This window comes from Micropterus dolomieu, linkage group LG12 (assembly GCF_021292245.1).
Source record: "Micropterus dolomieu isolate WLL.071019.BEF.003 ecotype Adirondacks linkage group LG12, ASM2129224v1, whole genome shotgun sequence".
Classification (NCBI taxonomy): Eukaryota; Metazoa; Chordata; class Actinopteri; order Centrarchiformes; family Centrarchidae; genus Micropterus; species Micropterus dolomieu.
The window spans coordinates 14535872-14554640 of record NC_060161.1 but is presented as its reverse complement, the minus strand read 5'-3'; the positions used below and the strand labels follow the sequence as shown (position 1 = coordinate 14554640).

At 43.4% G+C, this 18769-nt stretch overlaps 1 protein-coding gene across 2 annotated transcripts in view; it reads left to right on the top strand.

The window, feature by feature from the left end:
- Positions 1–1987: 1987 nt before the first annotated feature.
- The window catches only part of rcor2 (REST corepressor 2), a 19616-nt gene continuing 2834 nt past the window's right edge, over positions 1988–18769 (top strand). The window contains exons 1-13 of one of the 2 annotated variants that reach the window (XM_046065602.1): positions 1988–2226; positions 6096–6221; positions 8767–8823; positions 10922–11002; positions 11289–11341; positions 11450–11611; positions 11694–11818; positions 12107–12173; positions 12379–12618; positions 14500–14577; positions 14863–14920; positions 16438–16505; positions 16805–16966. In XM_046065602.1, the coding sequence (XP_045921558.1) occupies positions 6098–6221; positions 8767–8823; positions 10922–11002; positions 11289–11341; positions 11450–11611; positions 11694–11818; positions 12107–12173; positions 12379–12618; positions 14500–14577; positions 14863–14920; positions 16438–16505; positions 16805–16966 (1275 nt within the window). In that variant the 5' untranslated portion in view covers positions 1988–2226; positions 6096–6097. Of the gene's footprint in view, positions 2227–2500; positions 2639–6095; positions 6222–8766; positions 8824–10921; positions 11003–11288; positions 11342–11449; positions 11612–11693; positions 11819–12106; positions 12174–12378; positions 12619–14499; positions 14578–14862; positions 14921–16437; positions 16506–16804; positions 16967–18769 lie in introns of those variants that run through there. The other variant, XM_046065603.1, reaches the window with a different exon arrangement.

The following is an 18769-nucleotide window of genomic DNA, read 5'->3' as shown; positions in this document are numbered from 1 at the left end:
GAGAAACCGAGCGAGAAGAGGAGGGAAGGGAGAGAGAGAGAGACGGAGTGATGAAGGGAGAGGAGGACAGAGCGAAGAAGAGGAGGAGGATGAAAAGAGAGCTGGGAGGTGAAGGGAGGGGAGAGATGTAGCAGTTGTTCATTAGTGAGGATGTGTTAGGGACTGGAGAACTGAGCACGAGGAGAGACAGTGGAATGGTGAGTTTCATGGACACTGACTAATGAGAGGAGAGAAGGAAGCAAGGGGAGAGGGGAGGAGAGGAGGGGAGGGGGTGTTAGGGGTGAAAATGGGACTGGAGAGGGAGGAAGAGGAAGGGGGGAGGAAGAGGATAGGAAAGGAGGGGGCTGGAGGTGAGCGAAGCGAAACTGCTTTACTGTGTCACCGTAGGGGGAGGATGGGGGGAGGGGAAGGGAAGAATTTGCACGTACGCACACTTTGCACACACACGCACACGCACACACACACACACACAGATGAAAATGAAACCGACATGAGAGGAAGATGGCAAGAGAGGGAGACGGATAAGTAGCCAGAGAGAGAGAGAAAGAGGAAGGAAGAAGAGGGGGAGGAGGGGTGAGGCAGGAAAGGCAGAGGAGAGGAGCCATCAGTAGAGAGAAAAAGTGAGGGGGGTGTGGAAGAGCAGAGGAGGGAAGTGGAGAAATATTAAGGAGGGGAGGAAAGCGGGGGAGGCAAAGGAAATTGGATGGCGGAAAAAGGATGAAGGCAGGGGGGAGAAAAAGAGAGAGGAGGAAGAAGGAGGAGAAACAAAAACAAAATCCAGAAGGGGGCACAGACAGTGAGAACAGGGAGGACAGAAGGGGAGGAAGAGGAGAATTAGGGCAGATATTCAGGAGGTGGAAGGAAGAGGGAGAAAGTATTGGAGAAGGAGAAGAGAGAGGAGCAAATAGAGGGAGATTAAAAAAAGAAGAGGGAGCAGAGAAATAGAGGAGGTACAGACAGAAGCAGGAAGCAGGACTGTGGAGAGAAAAGGGGGTGGGTGACAAACAAGAGAAATCAAATAGGAGACAGATGAGCGAACGGGGATGATGAAGAGGAGGTGGGGAGAAAAGAGGAGGAGGTGGTGATGCCAAAGAAAGTGAAGAGAGAGAGAGAAAGCTGGAGGCGTGTGTAACAGGCTGTTACATGTCAGCAGCAGGTTCTGTGTGTGCCTGTTATTGTGGGGTCTATTGTGTTTATTGCCAGCATCAGGTGTGAGGAATCCTGCTACAGCTATCACTGAAACACTCACTATTCTACTCACACACACACACACACACACACACACACACACACACACACTCATCCACCTGTGCACTCACACAGACTGATGCACATGCACACACAGGCACAAGGCAGAACTCTTTCAAGTGCTCGACATTTTAAGTAAATAAATAAATAAATCAGCAAAGTAACAGTGAGGATATGTATCTGAGACCTTGAGATCTTGAGGACACGTTCACTCTCTCACGTACTCACGCACACACACTCTAACACTGACACGCACACACACACACACACACACACTAGGTTCAATTGTACCCCACTCTCCTGCCCTTTTCTCCACCATGCATACATCAGTACAAGTCTGGACAGACTGCCTCAGCACAGAGATGCACAGTTGACGAATCCCTCCGCAGACACACTGGAAAGTAGTCCCTAATTTATGGGATGTTGATAGATGGCCGATCATGACTGTATAAAAGCTAGGCCCACTGTTTCTACAAATATAACTGCGCCTCCTTTCGCCTTCAGTTTAAACGAGACTATCTGTGGATAATAATCATAGTGTGAATTAGCACGTAGGCAGTTTTAAAAGCGTATTTTTCCCCAAAAGCCTTTCAGCACGACCATCTGATGCGAAATAAATCACTCTCGCGTGTCAAATTACATGTTTTGCAGCATAAATCCAAAATCAAGAGTATACTGCACTTAGTAGTTTAACAGGACTACTTTTCGTCAATCCAAACGGCTGGTTGGTTGGGAGAGGCGAACGCATCGGGGCGGATGTCCACCTCACTTCTCCCCGGGTGTTGTCCGTCTCCCCGGCTGCTACCATCTACCCGAGCAGTTCACTTCATTGTACTGACGGTGCTCATCAATTAGGCGAGAATTAAGCCGTTTTAGATGCAATAGTAGTCTTTGAGCGCTTCGAAAGGGATTATAAACAGCCGGAAAGAGACGCAGATAAGTTTTGAGTGCGGGCAGGCGGAGAGGAACGAAACACAGGTACAGTGTGACTGTTATCTCGACTTCCAACTAGTCACGTTACTAATGTAACGCGACGGTACTAGCCGCAAGCTAACTGGCTAACGTTAGCATCCCAACGACCAACTGGGTTTGACTCCAGGTTGCACTTTGGTGAGGGGGGGAATGTCGCCTGTTTCTTTATTTTATTTCATGGTTCAGCCTCCTTAAATTACTTGGACCGTTCGAGGGGCTACTGTTTGCAGCGACAACAGCCTGAAAGAGACCACCAACTTGAGTTTTGATAATCCAGAGAGCGAGTTTTTTTTACTCCGCGTTAGTAATAGTAACAGCAACGTACGCGTGGGGAAAACAAAAGGACTTCAAAGTCTGACACACACAACACAGATGACTGCTGAGGAAAGCTGTGAAGATATTGATTAAGCGAGCAAATGTAGGTCAGGTAAAGCACCGGGTGCCAGCTCTTCATTTTTGCAGAGGTTTAATGTTAATTAATAATTAACTAATATGCAGAAAACAAAGCTTTGGCGGATATAAAAAGGGAGTCCCCGTACTAATGTTATAGTGTTAACGTTACCTTTACCAAATACAAAAAGCCACTATAAGGACTCGCTAAACTTAGTCCTGAGATCCATGAGCACATTATCAGTCACTTCAGGAAGACTACTACTGCCAACGTTATGTGTCAGAATGAGTAAAACCATGATGCATAAGAGAGGAGAGTTGACTCAGACTACACATTTCGATGATATAGAAGATACAAGTTATTTATGTTTTTTTTTTTTTAGACATCAGCCTGAACCAGGTTTATCAGTATGTAGTATGGATTGGTTCAGTGCTGCATGGTGATCATATCAGATATCTAAATTTAACTAAAGTTAAGGTGCAGAAAAGTTACATGTGGTGGTGAGAGGTCGTGAAAATGAAGCACAAAGCGAGTGTTTGAGAGATACGTATTACTGAAACTAGACCCTTCCGGGTCGGGTTAGCAGTTATGTGTTATAGTATTATAGTTTAACTCTTATTGCTCTTAACAGTGGATGAATGAGATGGAGATCCGAGGCTACCGTAGCGGTGTTCGAGGCTCACATCACAGCTCTCTGAGGATTACACGTCTTCGTCTCCTTTAGTAGCTTCAGCGATTGCACAAACATCGAGATGTGCTCACGTAGACTGAGATGTGTGTAGGTTTGGATGGCGTGAGTTTCCAGTGAAGTTAGAGAGGGGGGCAGCTGTTGGGGGGGCCACCGGGAGCCGCGATAGACAAAGACCCCCAGAGAGCCTCAGACACTTGTATTGTCTACCGGAGTTTGGTAGATGTGATTTAACCTCGCGGGTTGTAAAGATCGCCCCCTCGGTTCCTCTCCACGAGCATATCTGATCACGTTTAATCAGGAGACTGGGTGAAATAAGTTCATGTCGCCCTTCTGTCGTGTAACTCCGCGGCCGGGCGTTTAGGAAACTGGAGATGAAGTTGCTGCTGTGATGGTGAGTGCGAACAAGTGTGAGCCTTTACGACTTGGCGCACTTCATTGGTGTTTTTACTCCGATCTGTGCGAGTGATAGCTGTCTTCGTTGTTTGTGGACACCTGTCGTTTGTGCACGATAAGTGCGTTTTGCTGGGTAACTTTCTGCTGTTTGAAGCCGTGTCCTGAGCTGACTGTCTGAAGTCTTTTGTGTTACTGTGCGAATCGCTGACCCGCCTGGGAGACAGAGGAAGAAAACGAGGCTTGGTCAAGTAATAATATAGCGCAGACTGTGGATGACACTTAAAATGAGAGCCCCCCCCCCCCTTCTTGCAGGAGGGCCCTCATGTTATCCATGGCACGTTATTTTTATTATTTATTTTTTTATCCACGTTGTGGCACTGGTAAGCTGTGCTGATGCATTGATGTTTATATTGCAGACTGAACATCCTTATTGTTGCAGTTGAATAGACAGATATAAAATATCCACATCCCTTTTATGTCTTTTTCACATTCACTAAAATGTGGAAGGCTGCAACTAATGATCATTTTCCTTATTTATTAATCTCATGATTATTTTCTCGATTAATGATTTGGTCTACAAAATGTCAGACGCCCAAGTTAACGTAGAATTTAGACAGCTTGTTGGGCCCAACCAATAGTCAAAAACTGAAATATCATTCCCTGTACTATCATAAAAGAAAAGCAAATATTCATATTTGAGGCTGAAACTAAAGAGTGATATGATTATGATTAATCTATAATAAGATTTGTTGTGTATTCTTCTCTGTCAGTCAACTAAGCAATCGATTTGCTTACGCCTGCTACTTTGAATTGCTTTGCACTGCTGCTAAAAGTAATACTCTGAATGGATATGAATAATGTTTTGTTATATTTTCATTATTTATTAATCTGCTGTTTATGTATATTATGTTAAGTCGATTAATAGCCAGCCCGGTTTCCTTGAGACATCTTCATAAAATCTGTAAAACCTAAAGATATTCAGTATATATTCTTTATCTATATTCAAAGCTGAAACAAGGAAATATTTGACACTTTTGCTTAAAAAAACGACTAATAATAAATCAGTTAATGATGGCCAGTCTGCTGGATCGATATCACTGATTGACTTTCAGCCATTTTACTGACTTTATGTGGATGGGATATAGGCCATAATGTGACTGATAAATAAAGTTTCTTCATCAGTGCCACTGTAAAATTCATTGTTTCTGATGTCCATTATATTCATTCAGTCATGGCGGGCTGCCAACTCAGCTTTTAGTGCCACAGCAATCCCTGACATCCTGTTACCTTACATAATAATAAACCACTCTGAGGTATACAGATTTAAAATGTGGGGAAAAGAGAGTATTGGTATGGCATCGGCTCACACACTGCATCAGCAGATACCCTGAGTTGAGGTATCAGAATCGTATTAGTAGCCATCTGTTGTGTTTGTGGGTGGTGCCCCCATGACAGGAGCATGCTCTTTATTAGCTGGGGTAACAGAGGAAGACTTGAGTTAATCAGCCCGGGTCCTGTGATGAACAGGATGAAGAAGCGCCTCGTGTGTGGAGGTGCTCTTGAGGTCAATACTTGAGCAGAAGAAGATCGGATCTTAAACTTGAGCTTAAATCCCGCAATTAGTAAAAGGGGTGTTATTAGCCAACAAATAGAGGCTATGTCACGGCATCTTAATCGCGCTATGCCCTACTGTACTGGAAACGGTGCAAGGTCATTTTGATTAGAGAAATAGTAAGATGTAAGGTGACGCTGAGAGCTACTGAGTGACAATGGGGTTCGGCGAGAGATAACTGAGAGATGGCGAGTGTTAATGAGTTCTCATGCTGGAAGCCAGTGTTTGGAAAATCAGCTGGGCTCAAGGGAACATGTCAGGAGTGCTTCGAGTGTAGCAGCATTATAGTGAATGAGATTTTATAGGGTCTCAAGTTGGGCTGGCCGATACAGCTAAAAATGTTATCACGATAAAAAATTACATCTCATTCGATAACGTTAATTATCGGGTTACTTTTGGTTTTAAACTTTTCTTTATGGTCAGAACAGACACTTGATGCCAAACAGTGGATCACTTCATAAATCTGAGGTAGAACATTGATAACAATTATGATAAAACCTATTTTCAACAATTCTGCGTCTCTTTTCCTCAACAAAATAAATATCTAAATAGAAAAAGTGCTACTTTGTGCGTAATTCAAATGAATCAAACATTTATTAAACTTTTGCTATATCGTTATTGAGGAAAATTAAATCGCAGTAGTTATCAGTATTGTTTCATTACCCAGCCCTGCCTGGTCTCAAGTCAAAACATATCGCAGCCAACTGGCAGATTGAATCTTAAGACAGAAACTGTATTTTGTGTACGTGAAGGGGATTGTATTTTTAGGGTCTGTTTGTTGGTTACAGCCATGCCCTCCGTGATGGAGCGCTCGGGGGCCGGGGTCCTGTCCAGGAGCAGAGCCAAGACCGTAACCAACGGCAACAGCCAGCCGCACTCTGAAGAAGAGAGCAGCGATGAAGAGCATGCTCATGGTAGAGACACACACACACACACACACACACACACACACACACACTAAACTGTATAATCTGACTTCATCTGATTTCTCTGGCTATTTCGCGACTTGATGCCTGGGTTTCTGTCATGAAGCATGTGTACCTACAGTCGACACAATTCCATCGAGACGTCATCCCAGCTGTTCAAGTTGCATTCATTGCATTGCTGCAGTGCTTCTGTCGTCCCCTCCTTCTCTCCTCCACCCCCTTCCCACACTTCTTGTTTTCCTCTGCCCACATAAATCTTCGCTTCCTCCATTCTGTCCTTCACCCACCGACTTGCTGTTGATCTTTTCATTTTTTTTAACAGTTATCTCACTCGACACACAGACTAAAGATAATATTATAGATCAAACACGACAGTTTAACTTAATGTTCAAAAGCCACTTCAGCACCCAGATTTCCCTAGATGATTAAGGTCTGAGACTTAGCATCACAAGCCACCGTTCCTATCATTATTTCATCCTGGCCTCCAACTCCTCCATCCCCTTTTAGCCTGTCAGTCACCTCTGTCTTTTTCATCAATCCCCTCTTTTAATGCTCATTCTTTTTCTTCCACCCAATATAATTTCTCCGTTACTCAACCCCTTCCTGCCTCTCTCCACCCATTGCTTACCCCACCCCACACACACCCACACACACACCCACACACACACACACCCACACACCCACACACACCAACTGTCTCCTCCCTTCCTGTCCTCTGTCCCTGAGGAAACTAATCTGTCTCTTCCTCCTCCTGGTCGGCTCATCTGACTCTCTCAGAGTCTCTCGTCACTCTCCGCCGTCCACGCTCTTTGCCACAGCACTAATTACTCTGTCTGCCGTCCGCTCACACTTTTCCTTACTACACTCTCTCCCCCCCCCATCTGTGACTGTCTGTATATCTTGTCACTTGGTGATGAGCGATATGTTGAAAAAGTTATCACGGTATTTATCACAATATATGCTATTGTTCTTTTGTAAAAAGAGACAAGTTATATGCTGTGATTAAAAACAATTAAGTAAATAGTGAAGATCGAAGCAATCAGCAGTTCCTAGTCTTTTTAAACTATTAGAACCACTATAATTTAAATAGTTGATTAAAAGCAGTCTCCCTGTGTTTTCCTCTCAAACTTCAGGACAGGAATGTTTTCACTCTTGCAAACTAATTACATATCCCCAGGGTTTCCCACTGCATTTAATAATGGAGGTGCCCCGCCTCGACTGAAATAAAGAGTGCCTCTACCTTTAATTATCGCATTTTTATACAATAAAATATTAGGCTAATTTAGCTTGATGTAAAACAAGCAGTGGCAGTACTTTACACATATTTATATACATATAATTGATTGGATTGTGTAAACCGCCACCGTGAGGTGGCTGTGGCTGTGGGGATGGATAGTAGAGACAAACAGCTCAGATTAGTCACAATCAAGTTCGGATGTATGAGAAGAAAGTTAGACTAAGGATTGGATTCAGCGGTACATTTTAAAGGATCAGGATAATAAAGCTGATCAAAATCTTATCCTTTCTTTACTTTATTCTAGTATATCATGTCCACCTCTGCGTGCAGTTCTGCTCTCCTTTACTAGTGCAGCATTTCATTGCATATGAGAGAGAAAATTAGTGTGTTTGAAAAATTATTTGGGCGCTCTGGTGATAGAGACACAGATTCGCTGAAGTATGATGCTAATTATCATTAGCAAAGCTCAGTGTCTAAACATTTAGGTAGTAGCTTCTTGTTTTAGCCGGTGCAGTGGCGGCAGCAGGTCATATCCACTGTTGCTTATTAATGTTAATTCTGTGATTAACGTGGTAACGGGCCAAAATAAAACTTCTGTTGTTGGGTGAAAGAGCTCTGTGCAAGCCAGCATCTGTACTTAGCCAATTACGTCACTTTCAGGAGACGCATTCACCTAGTTATTCTTTAATTTAGATCATGTCAGTCTAAAAACGTAAAGTTATAGACGTAGTATTTTTGAACCAGGATCTCCAGTATATTTGGATCAAGTAGCTCGTGAAAAAATTTGAGATTGGTAGGGTACAGCAGCTGTTATTTCAGTGTATCAGATATTTAGTCAACATTTTGGTTTATAAGTATCAGTGAGTACTAATAGGTACAAAATATTACTATTACTGGAAAATGATTAAGCTGATGCAGCATGTTGTCATTGAAAGAAATAACAAAGAATTTACCTGGTTGTTACTCTAGTTGTAATAGGACGTGCTCTGCCCTCTTAACGGTTTATTTGATCCTTGACAGGATAAAACAATAGTAAAGCCTGTTAGAGGGCAGGGCATGTATGAAATAGAAGATCATGATCACTGTTATTTACTGTGCCATGAATATTGATGACTCTCCTTACGTCTTTTCTGTTATCTGTCTTCTTATGATCCGGTCTACCCAGCTCTGCAACTTTAAAATTTACATGAATACTTGTCCCCCATCCTCTGTATCTCTACAGCTCTACCCATCCTTCTGGGAAATAAAAGCTCATATTCGTCTTGTGTGGCTCTCTCTGTCTCTTTCTCTCTACAGACAGCATGATCAGAGTGGGAGGAGACTACCAGGCTCAGATCCCAGAGTTCAAACCAGGTAAGTTGGAAGAAAGAAAAAAGCTTGAGAGAAAGGGAGATGACAGAGGGGAATATAAAGGAGGGAGGAAATCAGGGCTGAGAAGGACATGTAGAGGCGAGGAGAAATGTGGAGGACATTGAAATGGAGGGAGATGAGAGAAATGAAGGTCAAATGACCAGTGTTAATGTAGAAATCGAGCAAAATGGACAGAAGGGAACAGAACATAATGTCTATATAATGTCTCTTCCACCAGTTGTATGTAAACAAAAAGAATTAATTTACAGTTTTCTTCCAGATGTTTTACCATACCTGTTTAAATACTAAATCATCATTTAAACAGTTTATTGTGGGGAAACAAGACACAAAACCCTGAGTCATTCATCCTATGGTGATAACGTATGTGTGGCATATTGAAAGACCTTAAAGTCTTAAAAGTTAGAAAACGTGTTAAATAATTAGTATCACTAGTGACACATTTACTTTTTGCTAATCTGCAAAGTAAACAGTATCTGTCTGTATCTATAGCTAGTTAGCTCTGTTAGCTGTGCTGCTAGCTGTCCTATCAGCTGAGTCAGCCCCAGCGTGCTAAGAGCCAAACCCGACAAGAAAACCGCCTCGGCCCTGTATTTCCTGTCGTCAGACTGTGTCCATCTCTGAGGCTGTGTTCGGTCCCGGCCGGCCACAGTGTTCACTCACTGAGTGCTAAGCTAATCAGTCAGCACAAAGCCTGCATGACGGGGAGGGGGCGTAACGTACATTCAGACTATTGGCTACTGTAAACGCCAGTCAATATCTGCAACAAGTCCCTCCCTGTCTTTGTGTTTTTATGCAGAACCAAACAGCACATTAATAGGAACATCAAATCAAAAAATGTATTTTAAAATCTTATAAGAACAAAGTGAATCGGTGTTGAATTGTTGTTTGAATGAATCATTAGTCAACATTGTATGTGATTAATAAAGTAGTGTTGTTTTTCTCTTTTAGACCAATAACTTAAAAACAAAAGTCTTAAAAACATGAAATAAATCGTGATCATTTTTGCCATATTGCCCACCCCTAAACCACGGTACGATCCAATCCGTGAGTTTTGTGTTTTTTTGCTCCGTTAAGTGCAATTTATACTTCTGCGTCAAATCGAGGGCGTAGGTGACGGCGTAGGCTACGGGGCTACGGCGTCGCCTGATGTGCACCTCCTCCAAAATGTAACTACACGTCGAGTCGACGCGGACCAAAAGCTCTGTGACTGGTCGGCTGGGTAGCCTCGCGATGCCTCCGAGCCGACCGGAAGTACTCCGCGCTTTGAAGTAACATTTACTAGCGGCCAAAACGACTGCTGTAACACAGTAAATCAATATATTTGACCGTCGCAACCCGAGCGAAATGACTCGTTTCGCTATCAGAATGTGATCCATTCGGTGGGTAACATTTGAAAAGGCTACACCAGCCGCACGTTTACAATTATACCCCCATTTATGTTAGCGGAGCGCTAAACCGTAAGTTAGTCTGCTCGGCCGGCAAAAGTCAACACAGTGGACGCTGTAGCGCTACTGCCAACTAGCGTTCGGGAGTGTAATTGCAGAATGACGGACACACCTACGCACAAGTATAAATGGGCCTTTATTCATGAGGAATGAAAAAAGTTCTGTAACTGCTCAGTGAACACCCTGATACCTTGCGTGAGCAATACTGTAGTACATGTAAAGTGGCTGAATACTAGTGAAACAGTGACCATAAATGAATTTGTTGCACAAACATCAGATGGCACCAGAGGAAGGGACAAGCAGGCAAACCAGCCTCTCCTTTAACATCAGTGCACAAGTGTTGAATCCCAATAGAGTCCACCGACCAACGTGCCACTGTCTCTTCCTCGTTTTTCCTGTTCATGAACAGGAAGCCAAAGATGGAGTTTGGAACACGCAAAGGAGAGAGCGAGAGGAAGACAGTAAAAGTTAATTTGAGGTTTGATAAGTAAACAATCGGGGGGAGAGAGATTGGGTGTTGAAGATAAGTGGTGGAGGCAGACGAGGGACGAGAGGAGGCACACGAGATGGTGTGAAAAAGTAAAAGAGGGATTTAAATATATGCCTCAAATGTTCCTGTTTGTTCTTGTTACCAGACAGTCCAACCCGCTACAATGAGAAGGACCAGAGGAGCATGCTGGTCTGGTGTCCCAACAGTCACCTTTCTGATGCAATGTGTAAGCTCCACACTCACACCTGCCTACCTCACCTGACATTCACTTGTACAAGCTTGACAGAGTGACCTTCAGTTTAAAGGCTACATGCGGACTGGAGTACAGCAATTAAAACTTTCATTCTCTCCTTTTCTTCCTGTGCACTCGTTTTCTCTTACACTCTGTGTCTTCATCTCCTTCCCTCACGTCTCTACATTTCTTTTTCCTCATCTTTCTTTCTCCTTTTCATTAATGTCGGTTCCTTTTCTCTTCTCTTTTGAACCCGTTTGTTTCTCTCTTCGTACCCAAGTGGACGAGTATATCCTGATGGCGAAAGAGAAACATGGATACAACATGGAGCAGGTACAGCAGCGCAACATGAAATGTCTTTTTACCACTTGTTTGTGCCCCCCTCTCTCCTGACTTGTCCCTGGTTGCCTGACCCGGTGTTCGTCCCCTCTGCCCTGTCAGGCTCTGGGCATGTTGCTATGGCACAAGCACGACGTGGAGCGCTCACTCGCCGACCTAGCCAACTTCACCCCGTTCCCAGACGAGTGGACAGTGGAGGATAAAGTGCTGTTCGAGCAGGCCTTCAGCTTCCATGGCAAGAGCTTCCACCGCATCCAGCAGATGGTGAGAGACCAAAATAACACGCACTCAGAATATTCAGGACAGGAGTGAGTGCAACTTTCAATATTTCTGTGTTTGTGTGTAGCTTCCAGATAAGCTGATCTCCAGCCTGGTGAAGTATTACTACAGCTGGAAGAAGACCAGGACCAGGACCTCGGTCATGGACCGTCAGGCCAGGAGGCTGGTCAACAAAAGAGAGAAAGATGACAGGTATGAGACACCATGAAACTTTAACCTGTCAAAACTGGGTCTGAAGGGGGAGGGATGGACAGAGGGAAGAAAGAACGGAAATATTTAAGTTGTCAGAAACAACTCATCTGAGATGTGACATTTACAAAAATCCTTTTGATAAGGATGTCATCCTGGGAAACAAGAGTCTCGTGAATATGTATGAGATGCTTTGATATTATTTCTTGTAATTTTTAGTTGACATTTTCGAGCGTTTTAGAAAGAGAATATTGGCTGTGGACAAATAGTTACGTTTTCTTTTTCTTGTAGTAATGATGATCTGGAGGAAGGTGACCCAGGCAGTGACAGTGACTTTGAGATTGACACCAAGAAAGAGGTGAGCAACACAGTAACGTGCGTGTGTGGTTATATAAACAAATCTTTGTGTTTTATTAGTCATGACTTACCTGAGGAGATCAGCTAAATCAATGCCTTCTGTATTCTTCAATTTTCACTTCATTTTTTAAACATAAATGTATCGCGGCACTCTTGAATTGCTGTTCTTGTAAAAAGGATAGAACCTGGTTTCTCCGTCCACACAGGCAGTGAAACAGAACCCCAACAACGCCAGCTCTGACAAGGTGACCCCCAGCCGCTCTGGGCCAGTGAAGAAGGAAAGTATCGGGGCTCAGTACCGCCACCACCCGCTCAGAGCACGCCGCAGGCCACCCAAAGGCATGTACCTGGAGCAGGGAGACATCACGTCCCTGTCGGCCTCCCACGACGCCGGTGTGCTAACTGTACGACAGCTGGACACGCAGTTGGTGTCACTCAAGAGACAGGTATTTACCTTTCGTATGTATTTTAATCTGGCCTTGCATTGAATCTGTGGTCATCTGATTTATGAACTGAAGGTGTAAATGCACTAAATGTCCTTCTAGTGGGAGTTTTAAGGAACACCAACAGAGTGTGTGTGTATAGCTATTTATCTGGCATATTTAACACCCCCTCCAGAGCTTTATCAGGGTTGCCGCGGGGTCTTAAAAAGTCTTAACTTTCAAAATTTAAGGCCTTATAAGTCTTAAATTCGCTGAAATTTGTGTTCTAGGTCTTAAATCATTTTGAACAGGTATTAATTTTCCAACGTCCATGTAACGCTGCCTCTCATCCACAGATCTAAAAGTGCAACCCATAGAAACAGAGCTTAAGTCTTGGTTCAAACCAGTCACTAGCAATGTATTTGAAGCCTACTGTCGAACTTAATGAATGAGGGCTTCTACTAAAATTTCACGCGATCATTAATGATTTTCAGTAAGTTAAGGTAACACTGGCTGTCTCCCTCTCCTCATTCTTCAAAGGATGAGTGAATGTGAGAGAGAGCGGCAGAAAGTGAGGGTCAGAGTTAGCAGAGGATAAGATCAGTATTAAGTTGTCAGGTCACAGCTCGGTCCTGTACTGTACATCTTTGTTAAATTAAAAAGGACGGTGTTGACTACGGAGGAGCCGAGGTCAGTAATGTTAAAGCAGATTAGGGATGCAAACTAAGCTAATGAGTAGATTATTCTTTTGGATTTTAATGTACAAATGAAATGCTTGTAATTATACAGAAGGGAGGTGGTTCTCATGTTGACTATTTTTATGTTAATTTTTCTACAAATGTATAAAGCAGTAAACTAAGACAGAAAAGGCAAATGTTGTATCTGTAATGATTCTGAGGTCATGTTAAGAGTGTTTTCCTGCCTTTTATAAGGTGGTGAGGCTCAAAACTGCTGGGTGCTGCGCCATGAATGTAAAATCATTGTGGAGAGCATCAAAACTTATCACTGAATTTTCCCTGATCTAATGATTATAATTCAAACCCAGTAGACTTATTTAGCAAGTTTAGCTTGGTGTAGTTTATTCAATATCTGCTCTAGATTTTCCTACTTTACTTTCCAAAATTATGTGGAATTGCATATTTCTTTATTGGAAAACACAAACCTTCATTTTTTACATTATACCACCCTGTGAAAGCATGTTTTAATCCCCATGGACATTATTTTTATTATTTGTAAATGGACCTGCTTTGCACCTGCCTCGTCTTCTCTTCTCCCTGCACTCGCTCACGCTCTCAACTTAACCTCTGGTCTCTTACTTCAAACACACCGGCTTTCCCCGCCCCTCTCTGTCTCTCTCTCTTCCTGTCTGCTTCCCTGAGTTTCTCCATCAGCAGTAGGTTGTGTTTTATAAAGTTGCCGAAAAACACAGAACTCGTCTTTTTTTTTTTCTGGATTTTTCCACCTGTGATCCTTTTTTACATGCCAGCTGGTTTCTTACGTAGCTTATCAACGTTATCGTCCATCCCGGTGTTTCATTGTAGACATCGTCCAATGCCAATTTTGTAGATATCACTCAACCCTAATTTGAATAAATTTATTTACTCTGCAAGACATTTTGTCTGCATTTCCTTTGCGTTTCTTTTTTTGATGTCGTGATATAGGTCATTAATTTCATTCATAGTGGTCTTAAAAAGGTCTTAAAAGTCTTAAATTTGACCAGGTGAAACCTGCAGAAACCCTGTTTATGGTGTAACAGTATATTAAGGAACTATCATTTTTATGCGACCAATATAATGAACCGTTGGGAACGATATTATTAGAAGAGTGATTCTGTGCTATACAGTACGCTATTACTGTTCACTCATACTCTTCCCCTCTTTCTTCCCCGACACCTTTTTCTCTCAGGTTCAGTCTATTAAACAGAACAACAGTAGTTTGAAACAGAGCTTAAATGAAGGTGTTGACACTTTCAGACCTGCTGAGGTAAGTCTTAGTTTTTTCACTCCTTTCTTTCTACATTTTCCCTCTGTTGCATCATCCATCTATCCCCTATTTGATTTTTTGTTTCCTGACTTTTCCTTAGCTCTTCAGTTTGTCCCTCTCCTCTTTCATTTATTCACTCTGCTCTTGCCGCCCTCCCAGATATTATTTCAGGACTGACAACAGTCCTAATCTGCTCTTTGTTCTCATGCTGTCATTTTCACCCCTCTCTTCTCTTCTTTCTTACCACCTCTCTCTAACCTCTCCCTCTCCCTCCGTCTCTCTCAGCCTGTCTCTAAGATGAACTCTCGTTGGACCACAGAGGAGCAGCTCCTGGCTGTACAGGGTGAGTAAAGGCAGAAGCATCATCTTCCTTCCCTCCTACAGAGTCACCTCGTGTTGCCGGCTCTCATCTTCCTTCCTCACATTCACAGGGAGAAATCGGACTGTTAGACACATTCATATTTTCCTCACACAGAAACGGCCTACATTGGTACTCATGAGGCACATTTACATTTTTAAGTTAACCCTTCACTACTGCCTGTAGTGATTGTTGTTGTTAGGGAAAGGGACTAGGGGGATGCATTATGGCTATGACTGCAGGCCAATGTGACCCACATCTCCATTTTCTTTGCCCATATGTGACTCAGATATGATCTTTCTATGACAGTGTGAACAGGCCAAGTCACATGTAATCTGATCTTTTCCAGTTTGGAATTGGGACACTTTCAAATGTTGTCCATATCCGATACAGATCGGATCTTTTTAAATGCGACCTCACTCTGGACACACTGGTTAGAATTGATGCGACTTTGACGTCACTCTAGAGCAGCTGTTCAGCTCCTCAAAAAGCCATAATTATGTATGTGGCTCTCTTCCTCCTCTGCCTCGCTATCATCTGCTCACAAATTCCCTTTCTTACACCTGAAATCTACCGGACCGTGATCTCTCTTCTGAGGTACGTGCATGCTATCTGTCCGAGCGGACACAGTGGGGAGAGCGAGACGGAGGGAGTGAGTTGTGGGGCAGTTGCGTTGAACAGCGCCAGAAATCGTAATGAAAAGAACAGAGTTGTGAGCACTTGCGTGTTACGTCGTGTTATTCTTCTGCGCATGCGGGTCACTTTCAGGCCGCAGACAGTTCACACTGGAGTCTTATATTTAAACATATAATTTGAACTATCAAACAAAAAAAATCGGATCTGGGGGAAAAAAATCGGAATTGAGCATTAAGGCCTGCAGTCTGAATGTAGCCTATGTCAGTGAGATGTCCCCATGGGGAGAAGCGTTCTTACTTCACAGCATCTTTTGCACACGCCAGACGCCTTGTTTCACTCCCCAGCACACCTGGCCGGCCACTATGTAAATGAGGCAGAACTGTTGGATTGTCTGTTTCAGGAAGTTACAAAAATTGTCTGACGGAGCTCACTGAGTTGGAAAGGGAATTTCAGGTGCTGTTAGATGATCTGACACTTCAGTTGAGGATTATTAAGACCTTGATCCTGAATTATAAATAAGCTGTGAGGAACAAAGGATTTGACTAATTGAATTATTAGTTGTATTGGTGCAATTAGGGAGTTTAAATCTCTGTAGCTTTCAGTTATAGTCAGAAAGACTTCACTTGCCCTTAGGGGCTGCACTCAGTGTGCCTTTGAGCAAAGCATTTAGCCTCAATCAGCGGCAGCTGTGTAGTGCACACTGTAAAGGAGAAAGCAGAAGCTGAAATGTGAGTAATATAAAGGTGATGGACAGGCACTCGGCCGGCCTGAAGATGAAAGTGAACAGAAGTGTGTGGCAGTGAATTGGTTGTGAGTGATCCATAGACAACTTTTAACCCGATCTTTTTCTTCTGTCTCGTTTCCAGCTATCCGTCGCTATGGTAAAGACTTTGCAGCTATTGCTGAGGTGATAGGGACCAAGACACCAGCTCAGGTGAGCGTCGTCCTTTTCAAGTGTTGAACTTGAGGAAGAATCTTGTGAAGATCACCTTATCTCATATTCTGACCTCAGCCTTTACCCTCCATCCTTTCAGTAGTTTACTTTGTGTGAGCTGCCTATCAGCTTTTCATCCCTCCTCTAGATTATATTTTTCCTTATAGGATAAGTATAATCTCCATTATCCCTCCCTTCATTTGTTTTCTGACCTCCAGTCTGTGTGTCCTTGAACACAGTACGACTTCTCTATCCTCTTGATTTATTCTCTAACTCCCCATCTCTGCCTGTCCGTCCAGGTGAGTTCGTTCTTCGTGAGCTACCGGCGCCGCTTCAACCTGGATGAGGTGCTGAGGGAGTGGGCGGCTGAGCAGGTGGCCACCAGCCGCGACCAGAGAGACCCCAGGAGGAGCGGTGAGGAGATGGCAGCTGCTACAGATGGAGCCGCCGAGGAGGATGAGGTGAGCCGCTACAGAGCATACGTGTGATAAAAGGAACACCTTTAGTTATTCCTCGTTCAGAACAGTTTAACCCTATGTTGGCAGGTGCATTTTGAAATGTTTGGAAGCAGAACGGGCTTGGCTTTAGTCTTTATGCTGAGCTAAGCTAAGCATGTGCTGACTCCGGCTCTGTACTTAAAACCACCTCCTACCTGGCACCTATTTCTAGGAAAAACGCCTAAAATCACATATCCAAAATAAATCAGGAATATCTCTTCAACCATTAGGCCTAGATGCATAATTCTGGACTCCTTTGAAAGGTCAGAAGCTAAGGAATATAAATCCATTGTAGATTAACATTTATTTTACCATTACAGACCACATGGAGATGCAATATAGAAAAAAATATAATATTTTCATCCTCGCCTGGTTATTTTGATGCAATAAACCATCAAAACCATCCTATGGTCCATCTTAAGACTATAATGCACCTGAATATCTTCTAATACACCTAGAATACTACTGTAACTGTAAATTTGATGAAAAGAAACTGATACAACAGTTATTACACAATCTTTCAAAAATATACCAGGCGAATGTCCATGTTTTGGCCATATTTACTGTTTGTATACTTTTATTGGTAGTTATCTTCAGAACATTATTTCTCTCCATACAACCACGTTCCAAATAACAAAGCTTCCAAAACATTGAAATATTTATAAAAACAGTCAATATAAATGACCAAAAGCACTCCCGTGCTTTACAAGCCCACCGCTTGAGAACAGAACATCCTACAGGGCTGTGGGTGGGCTCATTTTGTTCGTTTGTACTACGTCAGGCCTATCCTGTATGTCTGTGTAGCACCTACGGGTTGCTAGAAGAGACCGATAAAGATCGCCTCCGCCAAATTACACTCGGCTCTCATACCTCGTGACACAAACGAAACTTAAGACCGCAGCCGACCTCACCAAGATGGCGGCCCGCCAGATGATCTCTGTGGACACAAAGCACCGCAGTTTTTGGACGGAAAAAAATCGATTACGTACCGGGTCAGTCCGTTCCCATTGCGTTAACACCTAGAGGGAGACTGATGTTGACCTTCTCATCTCAATCTTGAACTCATTAATGCGTCCAGTGGTGAAAATGTGTCTATCACTATATGGTTGTATTTTTCATAAACCCTAATATCCCTTAAATTTAAGGTATAGAAAATCCATTAAGAATAAAACCTATGGGTGTAGCGGAGGAGAGATGAATGCTAGAACTACACAAGAGGGCTGGTTTTAGTAGCTGAGTGTCCTTAATGCTCCCTTGTATGGCAAATATAACACAGTATGTTGAAAATCCAACACGGCGTAGGCCCTGAGGAAGAAATGGAGGAGAGCGTTAGATACGGTCTGTGTCTTTAACAGGACTCCACGCGTCAGCTCTCAGAGCTTAAAATGCTTGTTGGTGGATTTAATGGGTGACATTTATATACCACGGCTCCGAGTATATTGAACAGAAGGAGCAGGTGGTTGTAATAAGTTCTGCCCTATGTCGTCCGCTGCGGATTCACGCTGAATGCGTCCCCTCTTTATCATCAGGCCAACATGACATCTGTCTCTATTCACTTTTCCCTCTTCTTTCTCACACAACTGTTCTCCAACTGTCTTCTTACCTCACCTCTTCATCTTTTGTTGTCTACACTGTTTGCCCACCTCCTCCTCACCTCTATATGTGCCTCCCCCCCCCCCCCCCCCGCCCCCCAATGGAGGACTCTCCTTTGGACGCCGCCGGCGGTTCTACTCCCCCCTCCTCCACTCAGCCCCCTTCCTCCCTCTC